The following is an 18,189-nucleotide window of genomic DNA, read 5'->3' on the forward strand; positions in this document are numbered from 1 at the left end:
AGAAACTCAATCATAAGTCATAACTTTAACAACTTGAATTATTTTAGTTTCATTGTGTCATTTTTGGAATGACTCTATACCATAATGGCAAAAAAGAGGTGATCTTCTTTTGTAATGGAATCTTTTAAAAATATTACATAAATAAATCATATATACTCCAGAGATAAGAGCAATATATCACACACATATCTGAAATCATCATCGTGTGTGTGTGTGTGTGTGTGTGTGTGTGTGTGTGTGTGTGTGTGTGTGTGTGTGTGAAGCGGATGAGGATATGTCTGAATACAAAAAGGACAAATGCAGCGATGTATAACTTGGGCTGGAACTATGGACTGTGCGTGGGCTGTGACTCAGTTGTTTGCAGTCTATTAAACACAGCACATGTAGTATTTAGTATGTTGTTTACTATTTTTCTGGCACAAGTTATGAGTCATGTATGACTATGACATATTGTATTACATTGCTTAAAACTAAAAAATGTAGACAGAATTCTTTCATTTCAATCAGAATGCCCGATGCCCGATGTGGGAGTCTGGCTTTAGCACTGTTTGCACAGTTTATTTAACCGTGTGCAGGGTTCCTTTGTTTGTTGTAATTCATTTGTGTGCACATATTGCTAAACCGAGAGTCATGCTTAACATCCCTTGTCAAGAAAATAAATGTGTCGACTTAATATGCGGGGCAAAACGCCAAAAGCATATTTGTCCCATATGAACAAAACATGTGCCATTACATAATTAAAAAAGAAACCGTTGCAATAAGAGTAACAACATAGAGAGGTATTTCATTCTCTTGGGTGAACAAGTTGTTGATCACCTCCACTGCTGTGTCTCTCACTGTGAACAGGTGCCAGGACGAGTGTCCGGTTGGTACTTATGGTGCTGGCTGTGCAAAGACGTGTCGTTGTGAGAACAACAGCAAGTGCTACCACACCAACGGGATGTGTTTGTGTGAGCCAGGATACACAGGGGAGACGTGCGACGCCCGACTGTGTCCTGAAGGACGCTACGGCCTCCGGTGTGACAGGAAGTGTCCGTGTTACGCCCAGAACACACGCAGGTATGCAAGTATATATAGTCTTCAAACTTTATCCTGCAAATAATAGGTGGGATCAATTTATTGTTCTCTAATTTGAACATCTTGAAAAACAGAGTTTGCTTGTAATATTCCAAAACATGACGAGCAGTGTTCCAATCTGTATGTTGTCAGGAAAAAGTATTCATGTGTTGTCTGTATATGTTTGTCACTCTGATGGTTGACGCTGGAGACAGCTGACCGTTGTGGGCCAGTAGTCAGTGATCGGTTGGGCCGGCACAGCTGGGGGCTGCATGTGTCTGCAGAGAACAGCTGTCCTGCTGCTCCTCAATGGGAGTGCTGTGTCAGGTGGGCCAGCTGTCAGTCAAACACAATCACTGCCAAGCACAGGCCGGCTCCACCTGTGTTACAGCAGATAATCCCCACCCTGCTGGCATGGAGACTTTCAGAGTTCTTCAGAATCAGAGTCAGTTACACCTGCACAGTTTTTTTGCTCCAGTTTTTTAAGGAACAATAGAGCCTCTCTTAAAATTCTGCTTCCCAGAACGACCTTGACGAGTCTCGACAAAATATTGTGTTTCGGTTTAGATTCCGGACATTTCGACGTATAAAGCGGTGAGCTCAGGTTTGGTGTCTTCCTTTTTGTTTATGTCATGTGTAGCTATATCATGTGTGTCAAGCAGGCGGCAACCTCCGGTTCTGGCAATGACGCCGATGCAGAAGTGTCTTAAAACCTGCATTCTCTCTACTGACCAGCAGGGGGCGAGTCCTCTGGTTGTATAGAAGTCTATGAGAAAATGACTCTACTTCTCTCTTGATTTATTACCTCAGTAAACATTGTAAACATGAGTTTATGGTCTCAATCTCTAGTTTCAAGTCTTCTTCAATACAGCATGATGTTCATTTAGTAAATGATGGTCCATTTAGAGTCAAACAGACCATAAAGCAGGGTATGCTTTAGGGCGGGCTTACTGTGATTGACAGGTCGCTGACGCTACCAGAGACGTATACGCCGTCTCTTTGTCACTCCTCCACATTCCAAATATGGTAACTTCCATTCATTGGTGAGCAAAAAAACAACATGGCGAAGGCAGAATCGCCGAACTTAAGGCTTCAAAACATCAGTCAACAAACCAATGGGTGACGTCACGATGACTACGTCCACTACTTATATACAGTCTGTGGTGTCAAGTAGATACTCACCGTCATGCTGCTTTGCATCTCTTTGTTGGTGATTTGAACTCTCTTTGTAGTCATTGTGTGTCTCTTTGCAGTCGTTTCATGTTTCTTTGTGGTCACTTTGAGTCTTTAACTTGTTGGTCATTGTCTCATTTAATGACATTTTGTAGACAAAGGCCAGGGGGCCTCACTTTGGGCCCCCTGGACCTGAGCCTGATAGGCATGTTCGGTGCCTATGATCTGAACAACAACATCACCGTCCTTCAGGCCTCAGTATGTTTCAAACTGAGTGCTTGTTAGTCCATCAGCATCTGACAAGCACTTCACCCAGTGAGCTACTAAGTGAAACCCCACATGTGTCTTTGGGTAGAGTTCCATTTGGTCGTGCTGGCGGCAGCAAGGGCCGGAAAATCCAGTAAAATGGAGTGTAGGCGGCATATGAGGCACCAGGTCAGACATTGAATCTCTCATGAGCTGATTATCAGGTGGTAGAGACACTATGCTGAACTTAAGTTTCATTTATTTCTCACTGATTTAAAGTTGCCAAGATACTACAGTTTAATTTAGCTGTTACAAGCGGTGCGAAATCTGTTCGTATGAGTCTGTATTGTTTACAATGCTGTTGGAATGCAGGATATTTTGTTTACCTGAGATCTGTTGATTCAGGATGGCATAAGACAGCACGTGTTGTTTTGTACCGCGACCCGACCCCGGATAAGCGGAGGAGAATGGATGGATGGATGGTGTTGTTTTGTGTGCCTACAGTATGAGCAATAACTAAACAAGAATGAAGTACAATGTAACTATATGTTCCTCTCTTTTCACCAGCTGCCACCCGATGTCAGGGGAGTGTACGTGTCAGCCTGGCTGGTCAGGCCTGTACTGCAACGAGACGTGCACCCCGGGATTTTATGGAGAGTCCTGCCAGCAGGTGTGCCAGTGCCAGAACGGTGCTGACTGCCACAGTGTGACCGGAGAGTGCATTTGCGCTCCCGGCTTCACGGTAAACACCCATTTCTGTCATGTCACAATGTGCTTTAGGTCACCTATCATGTTAATTCATGAGGCTTATACAGTATATGTGTGATGAGGTGTGTGGTTGTGGGCGCATCGCCTGGCTCACAGCCCTTGAGGCAAGTCTTTGCCAGCAACCCAAGGCCAGAAGACACTAATAGCCCAATCCAGATGAGCTTACAAGACACTGCTTACATTGCATACTGGGGCATGGAGCACATGCTAAACATGTAGTGTCCTGTCTTAAAGGTTTAGATATCTGGCAGGCTGGCAGATAGTTAAGCGTAAAGACTGGAGGCAGGGGTCCAGCTAGTCCAAAGTTCAATAATACATCCATAAAGCTAAAAACAGACATTTAAGAATACATGTCTGTAGTCACATGCTGAAAGTATCAACAGTTTATCTGCTCTGTAGTTATAATAATAATAATACCCCCCACACTGTAATGTTAAGCCACTTCATCTGGCTGTTGTTTTCCAGGAAATTTAACACAAACCTCCCACTAAAACCACAAATAGTTATTTTTTCTTTGTAGTTATGGAATAAGTAAACCAGATACAATGTATCAGTCAGTGAGCTTTAGAGGTGTTGGTGTGTTAACTTTGGACAGAGCTGCAGTCTTAATGCTAAGCTTGACACACAGATAGATGGAAGGAGAGCAAATAAGCCTATTTCTCAAAATGTTTAACTATTATTTTAACTCAGGTCATTTAATTTGATTGACACAATCTCATCGAACCTCTTGAGCAGATGTTCAGATGTACACACCACACACAACCACAACCATTTGCAAGTGTGTTGTTCTGAATTCAGGCCTAGCAGACAAGTCCTCATTGTTTTACTGTATCTGCTTAAAGCACTTTTATAGCCATCACAGTAGTGCTTGTTGTGGAGACGTTACTGCCGGGGAAAACCAGCATATTTCTCATAGCAGAAGTCTTCAACATGAATTGTGACAACAACAGATGTCTCATCCTGGCTGCTTGATGTACGCTCTTGATATTGCTTTTAATTTCTACCAACAGAATGAGGTTCAACGGTTAATTGATATGAACAAGCACACAGTACCTCACCGTCCAGCTCTGCTGCACATATAGAAGCTCTGCAGATGTGTCACACATCTGATAAACACATCTGATGTCCGCTGGAGAACTGGTTGTCACAAAAGGTGTTCAATTATGTGGCGACTAGACAAGAAAAATAAATGTGGAACGCACCGCTTTGAGGCACTTGTGGGTGTAACTTAGTCAAATACAGCAGGTGAACTGATCATGTTTCTTCAGTGCTACGGAGCTGTGGGTTTAGAGGATGTGTGATATAACTGACAGTTCTAAGTATTCATCTTCTGTGTCGACCCTCTCAGGGTCCCAGCTGTACAGTGCCCTGCCCAGCAGGGACACATGGAGTGGACTGCTCCTCCAGCTGCAACTGTAAGAACAGAGCTCAGTGTTCACCTGTGGACGGATCCTGCTCCTGTAAACCAGGTGAGCTGAGGAGGAAGAGGGGAGCATATAAAAAACATATTGAAATGTAATTGTGCAATGTATTTGTATGTAATTATGTCAATAATATGAAAAGATATTTCATGCTGCGTGATTTTTTTTTAACTAAAATTGTTATTCTTAAAAGTTCACAACAAATGAGAATGATCTACTATTACAGCCTTTAGGGTACCACACCACTCTGTGGATTATCTCTGTTTTCCTGAATGACTCGCTCGTAAAAGGCTTAGGGGAATGACTCCATGATGAAACACAATGACTCTTTTCAAACCAACCTTTTGCTTGCAGTCTACTTGTTTAAATCAGAGCTGGATGACTTTAGCTTTCGGCGTTCTTTCAGGGAAACTGTTTTCTGTGTATTCTAATCCTCATGGTACACTGAATGGTTGTGATGCTTGCTACTGTTACCAAAGTTAAGGGTGTGTTTAAATCTCACTGACATTGTTTAATCAGGGTGGCATGGAGTGGACTGCTCCATCAACTGCCCCAGTGGTACCTGGGGTCTGGGCTGTAACCTCACCTGTATGTGTGGGAACGGAGGAGCGTGCAACGCCCTGGACGGTCATTGTACCTGTGCTCCAGGCTGGAGAGGAGAGAGGTGTGAACTCCACTGCCAGGTGAGAGGACATGGATGCTACCAGAGATTTTGAATGTGATCAATATTAATAATATTATAATAAGGCAGGTGATAAGGCAGGTGAAAGAGGAAATCTCAGCTCTAGTCCATTGAAATTCACTTTTCTACTGGTATCCTTTTTCAACACTACAAATTACAGCTATTGATAGTATTGATATTTTCAAAAGCCTTATGAACATTAAGATTAACATAAAGTGTAATTATTACTCTACATTAAAAAAATCATAATCAAGGATATTGTAATTATAAAGGAGAGCACTATACAAGCGGGGCTGCCATCTTGACATCTGAGTAGAAATCATTTACCCTGTCAACCCTCCACCAATCTTGCTCATTAGCAATACACCTCACAAATTCTGCAAAGAACGCTCCGGGTACTAGCCAATCAGAGGCAGAGTAGGGCGGGTCTTCATGGAATGCTGGTGCAGAAAAGAATCAATTAAACTTCCGTGAATAATTGTAGTCGTGCAGCTGCCAACAGCTGTGAAACAGGGCATTTGGCATGTAGAGGGGACTGCACTTTCCCCAAACACTCTCTTGTTCTTACTTTTCTCTAGTGTGCCATTGGTTAAGCTATATGACTCTCTCTATCCACTCTTGCAGCCTGTGCAAATCCTAAATACAGTCCCATACAAGCGTCCAACATTTTTGTGCATCACACTTTTTTCAGGGTGAGAGTCACCTTGTGGTTATTCTGAGGCTATAGGTACTGGTATATTTGATCTCATACTGTACACTTTTAAGAATATGAACTGCCCTGTACAGTAAGAACACAGGAAGCTGTGGAAGTTAAATAGGATTTAAAAGCATAAAGAGTTTCTCTCTAAAGTCTAAACGTGAATGGACCTGTGATGGTTATTGTTCTTCCACCTCAGGATGGCACCTATGGTCTGGACTGTAAGGAACGTTGTGACTGCAGTCATGCTGATGGATGTCACCACTCTACTGGTCACTGCCGTTGTCTGGCTGGATGGACTGGTAAGGCCTAATACAGTATCAATGTTCTCATAGTCTGTTTAAATATTGTTATGTTTACAGTACACCACAGTACACCAAAAATATGACCTACTTCCTGCACTCTATAGTGCTGATCTTTGGTGATAAAGTGTGTGTGTGTTTGTGTATTCTTGTACTTACTACATAGTGAGGACCGTACAATTTTTCAACCAACAAAGTGCGGACATTTTCGGAAAGCGATTACATCCTCATTTCTTTAAAGGCCTTTTTGAGGGTTCAGACTGTGTTTATTTTAGGTTAAGGTTAGGGTCAGTACTCAGTTTACACTTTTGCCTGCACTCTGTACACAATACACTGAAAGGTATTTGCATTTGTGTGCGAGTAGGTATCCACTGTGACAGTGTGTGCGCACAGGGCCGCTGGGGCCCAAACTGCTCCCTACCCTGTAACTGCAAGAACGGAGCCTCCTGCTCTCCAGATGAAGGGACCTGTGAGTGCGCTCCAGGATACAGAGGCACCACCTGTCAAAGGAGTAAGTCCTACCACTTCAACTGCAAGATCATCACACAGCTGACGCTTGACTTAAAGGATAATAGAGTTTATTTCATAGTTTTGTCCATCAATCCTAGTAGAAATAATAACATTGTACTCTACAAGTTAAAAGCAGAGATCTTGGAACATGGTGACATCGCTAAAAATAAATCAGAAACATGAGATCAGACAGTTAGGTCAAAAGAGTTTGGAAGAGAAGTTGAAGTGTAAAATGACTACCCAAACACCCATCACAGTTTAAAGACCCACTTCCTGTTTCAACTTTGACGTAAAGCACTGTACTTGTTGTAGTTCACGCACACTGTGCCCGTGCAATGAGGGATTGTTAGTGACATTTCACTCTCAGTTTGACCTACAAATAGTCCTTTAGATAATATTGTCCTCTGAATGCTCGTGTTTCTTATGATGATAGATTTGAATCTGAAAATATAAAATCTGAAACTGAAAAATATAAGAACTAAAATATCAAAATATATATGGAAGAAAAAAAAACGTATTCCAAAAAATTCCAGAACTGAATCAAAATGATATTCAACCCCAAAAAAATGTTCATTCACTTATTTTTATTTTGAATACATTGCTGTATTTTTCAATGATCAAGACCACAACTTGAACATTTAGGTTAAATTTTTTTTTTCAAATGAACAAAACTTTTGACCTGGATTTAGCTTCATAGTTTCTGACCCATTTGATTTAATTGTAGTGATGTCTCCGTGTTCCAGTCTTTGACTCACTCTCTCCTCTCCAAGACTTCTTCAGCAATAAATCCACAATTCATTTTGCAAAATCTCCAAAACTTGGTAAAGAACAGGATCTTCAAATCTTCACCAGATAGCTGACAAGTTTGCGACTCTTGAAAGTTCTCCTGTTAGTATTACTATAAAACATCCACAGCTGCGTGCGTTTCTGCACCAGTCCAGACGGGGGATAGCTAGTGCACAGTAGTCTGGATGGGTGTGGGGGTTTTGACACGCGTCATATGCAGCAAATAAATTTGGTCAAACTCTTTTAAAGTTAATGCTTTTTTGAAAAAGAAGAAGTAACACAACCCTCAGATGCAAAACATTTTCACAACTTAAAACTCCTTTCGAGTCCCACTTTCTAGCTTTTTTTCTGAAGCTTTCAGTTGTATCACACAGTCATCATTAGTGATGGAGATGGATCTCTGGTTTATATGAGTATTCCTATGATTTATTCCATAGAACTTTTAGGACCTCTCATCCACGTTCATGCTTGACAACAACCAACTGGCACTGGTCATGACCGTGTACCTGCCATATGAATAGCAGGTCTTGTGTCATCAGTGAACTGATCCTCTGTCTTCTACACATTTAAGATAGATAGATAGATAGATAGATGGATATATACTTTATTTATCCCATGGGGGAAATTTGTAAGTAAATTTGTGTTTAAGGAAGGAGGTGGGATATGAGTTGTTAGACGGCAAAAGCACCACAAGCTGTTAAAACACTAACATTGATATACATGTATGAAGAAATGTTGAAATGTATTCTATGTTATGCAGAAACCTTCATTGCCAACATTTTCATAATTAGATGTTACCTTAGAAAACTAGAAAGCTGCACTCATTAGATCCCCGCCAGGTGTGTCTGCAACAACCAATGCTGTAATGTGTGTGTCAAGTTATGTTCTTAGTGTCTGCATTTTCCCCACTTGAAAGGGATCGACGAGTCCGCTCGAAGGGTCCAACTGGATTTCACTCAAATGACCAAACTTGAAACTTTTTTACCTCTCTTGAACCGGTCGGCTCACCCTGCCTCTGGAGTGCTACCCAGTCTTTTTTCCACCTGTGGAAGTCACGTTTATTTCCAGTGAACTTTGGAAGGGCTGTCGGTTTGAGTCTGATGGTGGTTGGCATGGGGTAATTTGAAGTCATGGCCCCAGGTGATCTTTCAGCATCCTCCTCTCTCCTAGCTTGTATGTAGTCTGCCTTTCTGGAGACCAACTTTGGAAGGAGGAGTTGAAGTCCTTTTAAGTGGCCCTGAAAGTCCTCCTGCTCACTTTTGGGGATCCATACTTTCCACCGACTGTGCGCCTCCGTTGCGGTCTTTACCAGTCCTTGCAGGTGGTTAAGCATGAATTCATATGCCTCCTGGTTACAATCGGGCCGCACGGCAGCAGCACGGTCACACTCGCCCTCTGCTGCTTGAAATGCTGTTGACAATTCACTCTTCCCAAAGTTGACCCAAAGTGCTTCCTGAATCAGACCTCTGGTCTCCTTTAATTTCATATTACACTCATTGGAAGTCCTTGCTAGGTCGGCTTTTTGCTGTTCAGTTAATACAGCATATTCCCCTGTATCCAGCTCCGCCTCCAGTTCAGCAATGAATCCAGCCTCCACATCTTCATTTGTTCCCATGACTTTCTCAGCTTCGATTTTAAGTTTATTGAAACTGTCTCTGAGCTCCTTTTCAGACATGTCCTCATGAGTCCTGGTAATGCTGTTGACCAGACGTGTAAATAATCTTTTCGCTGTGGTTCGCTCCACCTTGAGTTCCTCGACTGATTTCCCAGCAGCTTGATCCGCCATGTTTACTTTCAATTTGCAGGTTGATTTCAGGCGAGAAGGTAATACTCTTCTATTTTCATGTATCTTTAGTTGATTGTCTTCCTTCCCCAGGATTCCAGTTTATTTCTCCTGCTGTTCCAGCTAAAAGCTACTAGATTTTCTTCTCCTGGTTTTCCAGACTTCCCAGTTCCCCGGTCTTCCGGTTTTTTACTGTCAAGTTATGTTCTTAGTGTCTGCATTTTCCCCACTTGAAAGGGATCGACGAGTCCGCTCGAAGGGTCCAACTGGATTTCACTCAAATGACCAAACAGTTTTTTTCTTTTTCCTCCTTTTTATTTTGGTAGGTTTGCAGTTCATCAAAACTTAACCACAGTGTGGCGTTGTGTAGTGCATTGTAGTTTAGCTTAGTTCAGTTCAATTCAGTTCACTTAGTTAGCTCAGTTTAGATAGCCATCTAGTCAGTTTTAGCTCAGTTCAGCTTAGCCGTCTAGCCGTTCAGTTCATTTAGCCATTTAGCCGTCTAGCCGTTTAGGTCTCTAGGTAAAAAACCTTTAAACAGAAAAGAAACAAAACAGAACCCATATTAAATATACAAATTAATGTACACAGGCAAAGCTTTCATAATGGCTTGATTAATAAAGCACCACATCCTATTGTAAACATGCCCTGATATTAATCAATACAGTTAATGCTGTACGTCAGTAAACAAATTAAACCATTTAAACTACTACAATTTACCACAACCAGATAGAACCCATTCCCGGACAATCAACCACAACAGTATTACACAACAGAGGGCCAGACTATTGGCGTACGCATTTGCCGCAGATAACGCTAACGCCACCCAACCGATCTTCACATCAGCCCCAATGTCTCAGTTGGGGCAGTTCAGTTCAGTTTCCTTACCGGCTGCCTCTCCAAACCTTTCGGACTCGTCAGTCATGCAGTGGCATCGCAGATCTCCACACTGATCCACGTCGGTCTGGTGCTTGCCCGACGCCGGACCGTATTGTTTGCGACACGACGTGTTACTGCGTCTCTGCTTATATAAACCTCCAGGTAGATTGGTTCCGCCCTGCTCCCCTCCGAACACTAGTTTGAACTCCTTTCAGTTATTCATATTGTTTATCCTTACATAAAAGAAAACCCCTGTTTGACTTCACAGTGTGATTGAATTAATACAACCCCCAATTGGCTAATTGTGGGTCGAGACACCAATAGGCTGTAAGGTGTCATAATACACACTTCATTCAAACTCAAAAACAAGCAGCGATGTATGCAAGCAATTGGTCCAAAGTCGTATATATTACACTTCATACAACCTTCTCATAATACACTTCATACAACCTTCTCATAATACACTTCATACAACCTTGTCAACCTTGTTGCTGGAAGGTACAGCAGAGTGTGTACTGGTTGTTTTGTTAGCTGTTAGCCAAACTGTACTGGACACAGCAAACCTGTTATCCCCCTATGGGTGCAGAGCAGATGGGAGATTGGGGATGCACTCAGCTGTTTTATCACTAGTGGCCCCTTCCGGCAGGGGGTTGGTCGAGAGTAGTGAGGGAGGAGTCATCAGGCAGTCAATTGCAGTATAAAACAGGCAATAAAAGTCCTTTTGATAAAGTGTGAGTCATGAGAGGTCCTTGAGCATGCAGCCATAGCTGGGCATCGATAATATTATGCAGTTTGCTGCAGCAGAATGCGAGACTAGCCGAGGACAAACCCAGAGGTGCACACTCACTCGGGGATGCACACAACTGACCGATCACATGATCCTTCTTTTAGAGATAACGATTCGGTTGAAACTATATGCAGATTAAATTAACTCATCTTCGCGTTTCCCCTGGTTTGCCCACAGTCTGCTCTCCAGGTTACTTTGGTCACCGCTGCAGTCAGACCTGTCCACAGTGTGCCCACAGCAACGGACCGTGTCACCATGTCTCAGGACAGTGTGACTGTCTGCCAGGCTTCAAAGGGACGCTGTGCAACGAGGGTGAGTCCACCTTGCAGCACACTATTACAAAGCTACCGTGTTACAAAAGCTTCCATTTCTTATACACAGTCTATGATTATGATTATACACTGTAAATGTTTGAACCATGTTTGATGTCCGTCAGTGATAAGAATAGATGCCAAGTAAAATCCACTAACACCACAGATAATATCTGAGATGTATGGCAGTGATACTTAAAAAGTAAGCACATGAATAATTAACACTTGTCTCGTGTTTAGTGTGTCCGAGTGGTCACTTTGGGAAGAACTGTGCCTGGAGCTGCAGCTGCACCAACAACGGCACCTGTAACCCCATCGATGGCTCCTGTCAGTGTTATCCAGGATGGATCGGCAGCGACTGCTCCCAGCGTGCGTTCACTCAATAAAATGATCAATAAGAGACATGGTGGTCATGATGTGTTTCAAAATGTTGTGATCCTGTAAAGTAATAAAGAAAGTTTCTTCTTGAAATTGTATAGTCTGAGGTAAAAAGAAGTAATTTAGAAAGGATATTTAGATGGTATGGATAAAGATTATATGCATTTACATGTTGCTGTCACTGTGCTGCAGCCTGTCCTCCTGGTCAGTGGGGACCCAACTGCATCCACACATGTAACTGTCACAACGGAGCCTACTGCAGCGCTTATGATGGAGAATGCAAGTGCACCCCAGGATGGACCGGCCTCTACTGCACACAACGTCAGTAACAGATACACACACAAGTGTGACATTTATCACATATAGTAAATAACTTCTGTATGATCAAACTAAACATTATTATTATTGTTAAGAAAAAGTCCCTTTTGAGACATTTATGTCACTTAGCATTTGCTGTTCATTTCGGAAATAGAGCATTTTAAGGTCTATCATGTGATGTATGATTGCACCCTTACAGGTTGTCCATTAGGTTTCTATGGGAAGGACTGTTCTCTGACCTGCCAGTGTAGGAATGGAGCTGACTGTGAACACATCTCTGGACAGTGCACCTGTCGCACCGGCTTCATGGGACGACACTGCGAACAAAGTATGTCACGCTATAATATATATATATATATATATATATATATATATATATATATATATATATATATATATATACATATATAATAACATATGATAATAGTTGACTAAAGTTGAATTAAATTATTCTTCCTATTTCCAGGATGTCCTCCTGGTTCGTATGGTTATGGCTGCCGTCAGGTGTGTGACTGTCTAAATAACTCCACATGTGATCACATGACTGGTACATGTTACTGCAACCCAGGCTGGAAGGGAGCTCGCTGTGACCAAGGTGTGTTCCATCCTGTTGTCTGTAGTCAATTCTCAGACCTGTTTTGGGGAATGGTTACTCTAATCAAATCACCTCGGTTGTCTAATTATTGAGAGTCACCGCCTTTTGATCAAAGAACTACTTTGTCAAGTTTTATTTAAAAAAATGGACTAATGTTCATTTCGAACAGACTAACTCTGGTTCTACATTTCCTCATCCTCCTGCCTCCTGTCCTCTGCAGCTGGTGTAGTGGTGGGCAGCCTCAACAGTTTGACCAGTGCAGCCATGCACGTGGACACCTACCAGATCGGAGCCGTCGCAGGAATCATTGTCCTGGTGCTACTGGTGCTTTTCCTCCTCCTCCTTTTCATCATCTACAGGAAGAAGCAAAAGGGAAAAGAGCCTACCATGCCAGCTGTGACCTACACTCCTGCTATGAGGGTCACTCCTGATTACACCATTGCAGGTACATTAAAGGTTGATCGGCTTCAAACTGTAAGGCATGTTAGGTTGGTCTTTCCAGGTATTGGGTCATCAGTTGTTTCCTTGTATGTTGTATTGCTTCTATAACAGCACTTAACCGGGGCTGCTAATCGCTTCCCATGGTGCTGGAAAGACTAATTCATTGATTTGACAGGAAAAAGGTTGTGTCCTTGCCATGGACAAACAATTTGTGAACTGAAGACAAGATCTTCTTTTCTCTTGACCACTCAAAAACATTTCTCTCTTACCTTACCGAAGAGAAGTGCCAAAATAAGATAACATTGTTGAATCTCAGAAATCAAAGGGTACTAACAAAATAAGAACAAATCATGGATGCAAATAAAAGTAAGAGGAAATTAGTTTTTATATCACTTCCTGCATGGGGCCCAATGTTGTTGAAAGTAAATATAAGAAGGTAAATCTAGTGCACTTGTACACACACATGAGGATGCGCAGGGATGAAGAGGACTGCTATTAAGCAAACCCAATGAACACTTGATTGTTGAGATTGAGATGCTTATAATATTGGGTTTCATGCTCTGAAAGCACTGACGAACTTCCTGGTTTCTTGTCACTGTCTCATTTTTCAGATGCTCACCCACCAGCATGCGAGGCCCACCCCAGCAGCTATTTTTCAAACCCCAGCTACCATACTCTGACTCAGTGCACCAGCTCTCCACATGTTAACAATGGTCCATTTGGAAAGGTATGGAAGTGTACTTTGAGTCTATATAGAGGGTCAAAGAGATGGCAAAGTAAGAATGCCATGAGAACTGTTTCTATTTATTATTTTTTATAATGATATATATTCCAACTGATGTTTATCCTTTTCACTTTCATTTTTCAGGCCAAGAGCAGCCAGCTGTTTGTGAACTTGAAGAATGTAGATCAGAGAAAAAGGGCTCCCCGAGCTGAGCACAACAGCACACTGCCTGCAGACTGGAAACAAGAAGACTGCTTCAATGAACTGGGTGAGACATAGAATACATTAAAGTGTAGTTAATGGAATTCTTATACGTTGGTAACGTGGTGAAGAGGTTTGTATGCCCCAGTGATCCTGGGAGCTGTGTTGTCTGGGCAATAGCTCCTGGTAGGGTCTTCCAAGGCAAAGTGGCCACAGGGGATAGGCCAAACCAAGAGAGCCGGGCGGCAGGCAAAGGTTGGGACAGACTGTGTCTAGGGACATGGAATGTCACCTGTCTGGCGGGGAAGGAACCGGAGCTGACGTGGGAGCGGTACCAACTATAGATAGATTTGAGAGCACTTCCATGCATAATACTGGTTCTGGAACCAAACACCAGGACAGGGGCCGGACTCTATCCTGTTCCTGAGTTGCCAGGGTGAGAGATGCCGGGCAGGTGTGGGAATACACCCAAACCCCAACCGAGCACCGCTGTGTTGGAGCTTTCCACGTGCAATGAGAGAGTCGCCTCTATGCAAGTGCTAGTTGTTGTGAGGATGTCTCTGACATCCTGTTGTTTGTGCTTTTGCAACAAACAGCAGTTCAGAGTACCCGGCCTTCTTGGAATCTGTGGTTGGCGTTCTGGAAATGAGGACTGGGGACTCTATAGTTCTTTCAGGGGGCTTTAGCACTCTCGTGGGCAATAATGAATGGTGATTGGGAGGAACGGCCTGCCTGATCTGAACCAAAGTGATGCTTTGTTGTAGGACTTTTGCCCTAATCCTGGATTGGTCCTAACAAACACCATGTGCAAGCATAGGACGGTGTACTTGGTACCAGAACACCCTAGAGTTATGTGTGGGTACTGCGGGAGTACAGTGTACCGGGGTCGGATCTACGAGCCATTCGGTCCTTCTATGACCAAAGTGAGAGCTTTGTCCCTATACCCAACATAAAGTCCATCCCGTTTCTAGTGCGTGTTGTCCTCAGGGTTTTAACACTGCAACCAATCATGTATGTGATTTCATGGACATGATTTCAAGGCGCAGCAAAAGGTTTGTGGACCTCATAATTTCGTCTCTGCTCTTTGCAGATGATGTGGTTTGTGATTTTCAGCATACACTGGGGCGGTTTGCAGCCAAGTGCACTTATATTTCTGTTTTAACAGATGACCCATTTCTCTGGAGGCTCTGTTTCCTGTCTTATGTATCAGTATTGTATAAGTATATAAATATTCGGGTTTTAAATAAATAACAAAGAAATAAAGCAACAATTATCGAGAAAACATTATCAAAGGTCAAACACTGAAATGCTGATTAGATTATTGCAATAAAAGACTGTTACCTGATTTTGAGAGGTTTTATAAACTTTCTGTGACCGAGGTATCTGTTCCACTTCAGACTATATCTATCCACCTGATTGTTAATCCTAAAAGACAATTTTTCATTAGCCACTACCGTTGTGGATGGAGATGTTTAGTTATGTTCTTAATCGAGAACATACAGTTCTTAATCGATCTGAGGAACACGTTCTTCAGAAAATCCCAGCCTTATCTTGCCATAATAGTCTTTCGCATAACTTTTGCTTCCACCCTTCACTGACCTTTCTCATTTCTATTTTTCCTCATTCCAGGAGCCTACGGAGTTGACAGGAGATACATGGGGACATCTTTACGAGGTAGGTCCTGTAAATAAACATTACATACATATAAACTACTACAAATCAATGAACTGCTGGAATTCACATCTCACTGGCTCCTCTGTCTATGTCATCCAGATCTGAAGGGAACACACTATCATGCCAGCTCCTGCTCCCTCAACAGCTCTGAAAACCCATATGCTACGATAAAGGACCCTCCCCCGCTGACAGCCAAAAACACGGAGTGTGGTTACGTAGAAATGAAGTCACCGGCCAGACGGGATTCACCATACGCTGAGATCAGCAACGACAGCCCCACCAACAACCGCAATGTCTATGAAGTTGGTGAGTAGCTCATGTTTACATTTGCTGTTGTCATTGTAAGTGCTTTATGTATGCTTCAAATGCATTAACTACATCAGAATCAGAACCGTTTATTTTGCCAGAGTATGTTGCACATACAAGGAATTTTTCATGGTGGATGGTGCATAACATTGCTTAGTAGTCAAGTCAACGTTATTTATTTAGTTCAATGCCTTGAATCTCTACAACACCCTCTGTCCTAAGATTCTCCAATCAGATAAGGAAGAACTCCTGAAACCTCTTGGATTTAGTCTGTCTCATTTTAATTCATTTCCAATCTGAATCCTACATCTGTGTTTACCATGGATGTATAAAGAGAACTGGATACAGCGTTGAAGGCGGGTTACCGTTCATTCCTATGAAAATTTCTCAGCGTATGAACCAAAAGAAGTTCAACTTCTGAGTATAAAATTACCGGAATCTTTCAGCAATCTTCCGCATCCATGGGCCCACTAGCGTTTCCTTTTAGCCCCGCCTCCAACTTCGGTCTCAGGCTCATTAACATGAAGGAAGGAAAATAATTCTGGATTCAGCTATTAGTGCATTTTACAACTTTTGGGACCTATATTTAAATAAGGGTTATTGAAGTGTTCGTACTTGTAAGTTGATTCACCTCAACTTAAACTCCGACGAGTTTAGTGTTACAAAATCTTTCAAAACGTCGCTCTGTTCCTTTAAGTTTACAGCTTTGTACTTTATTCTTCCTGCAACTGTCAACTTGCCTGTCTTTGATTTCAGAGCCTGTAAGTATCATCCAGATGACTGGAGGCAGCAATGGCGACGTACAGTTTGGTCAAGATCCATATGATCTACCAAAAAACAGTCACATCCCCTGTCACTACGACCTCCTGCCAGCCAGAGAGAGTCCACCCCCAGAGCACAAGGAGCTGGACAGTAAATGATGCCACAGAGACTCAGTACAGAGACCAGGTCTCACCTAAAGTCTGCAGCTTCGGCACTGGCTGTTCCACATTATACCCACAACATGCTTTCACTTGTTTTCTTGCTGTTATACGTTGACACTATCATTGTAATTATGTATCATGGCTTCATTCTGAGCAAAGTGGGTATGTAGAGTTCTGAGGTTAGTTTTGAGGTACAGCTATTATTTTTTACAGCCATTTGAGTACTGCGATGAAGTCTTCGTAGGTCATTCCAGCTGCCTGGGAGGTACAGTCTGTAAGTATACTTTGAACGAAGCTGTTCATATGAAGTGTGACCACTGCTTACGGCAAAACCTACCTGTTCCAAATGACCACACATAAAGGCGGACTAAAAAAGCCAGCTGTCACAGCCTCCTTCTGACTGCCTCACCGATCTATCTCCAAGAACTCAGTGTCTTGTATTGTCAATGCAACATATCATACAAATGGCGATACCACACATTCAAATGGCAGCGAAGCATTTGTGGTGTTGCACTTGGTTACACTCTTAAAATGTGACCTTTATATACCTCTGCACACCTGGTTACACCTTCCTGCTTAAAATAGGGCGTGATTGTTGAATTATTTTTCCGAAAAATGACGGACGCAGCCCGACAAGGTGGTTTCAGATGTGTTTCAAGTATACTGAAGCCTTTATATTGTTTGCATATAACATTCAATACCAATCAAATCTCTATTTTTGTAACAACAGTATTAGAAAATGGATAATGTGATGGAATATTAGCAATTATATCAAAGATTGGATGTACGTTAATGGCTTTTTTTATGAAGAAGAATAGTTGTCAAGCTGCTGACAATGTTTTTTATGTTGGAATAGTCAATGTTGGATTAGCTAACCAAAGGTATAAGTTCTATTTAAATGCTATTTTAATCAGCGTAGTTCAAAGCTCTCTAATTGTTTTATCCAAGAGATTCTGAGCTGGGCCTCTTCTCATTGTAACAGTACTTGATTTTAGGTCATTTCCAACTAATTACAGATTTTTGTAGTTAATCAACACACCATACAGGATAATATAGTAGATAGAAGACAGTTATTTCATTTAATCTTTAAACAAAAAAAAACAATAATTCATGAATACTATAATTTATGAATATCATATTCGTCGTATCCATCCATCCATTTTCCTCCGCTTATCCGGGGTCGGGTCGCAGTGGCAGCAGGCCAAGCAGGCTGCATATTAGTAATGCT

The 18,189-nt window shown here is 42.2% G+C and overlaps 1 protein-coding gene across 2 annotated transcripts in view; it reads left to right on the top strand.

Annotated features, from left to right (window-relative positions):
* megf10 (multiple EGF-like-domains 10) overlaps window positions 1-17,163 on the top strand; it is a gene marked incomplete at its 5' end in the record, with an annotated part of 49,496 nt that extends 32,333 nt beyond the window's left edge. The window contains 17 exons of one of the 2 annotated variants that reach the window (XM_079179336.1): window positions 847-1,059; window positions 3,043-3,217; window positions 4,592-4,712; window positions 5,184-5,347; window positions 6,243-6,345; window positions 6,710-6,856; window positions 11,268-11,402; window positions 11,642-11,770; window positions 11,972-12,100; window positions 12,297-12,425; window positions 12,564-12,692; window positions 12,913-13,194; window positions 13,745-13,860; window positions 14,002-14,125; window positions 15,688-15,732; window positions 15,832-16,038; window positions 16,795-17,163. In XM_079179336.1, coding sequence (XP_079035462.1) covers window positions 847-1,059; window positions 3,043-3,217; window positions 4,592-4,712; window positions 5,184-5,347; window positions 6,243-6,345; window positions 6,710-6,856; window positions 11,268-11,402; window positions 11,642-11,770; window positions 11,972-12,100; window positions 12,297-12,425; window positions 12,564-12,692; window positions 12,913-13,194; window positions 13,745-13,860; window positions 14,002-14,125; window positions 15,688-15,732; window positions 15,832-16,038; window positions 16,795-16,958 — 2,512 coding nt within the window. In that variant the 3' untranslated portion in view covers window positions 16,959-17,163. The remainder of the gene's footprint in view (window positions 1-846; window positions 1,060-3,042; window positions 3,218-4,591; window positions 4,713-5,183; window positions 5,348-6,242; window positions 6,346-6,709; window positions 6,857-11,267; window positions 11,403-11,641; window positions 11,771-11,971; window positions 12,101-12,296; window positions 12,426-12,563; window positions 12,693-12,912; window positions 13,195-13,744; window positions 13,861-14,001; window positions 14,126-15,687; window positions 15,733-15,831; window positions 16,039-16,794) is intronic. The other variant, XM_079179337.1, reaches the window with a different exon arrangement.
* Between the last annotated feature and the right edge of the window lie 1,026 nt (window positions 17,164-18,189).

The sequence above is a fragment of the Pholis gunnellus genome (assembly GCF_910591455.1).
Source record: "Pholis gunnellus genome assembly, chromosome: 18".
In the NCBI taxonomy this organism is placed as follows: domain Eukaryota; kingdom Metazoa; phylum Chordata; class Actinopteri; order Perciformes; family Pholidae; genus Pholis; species Pholis gunnellus.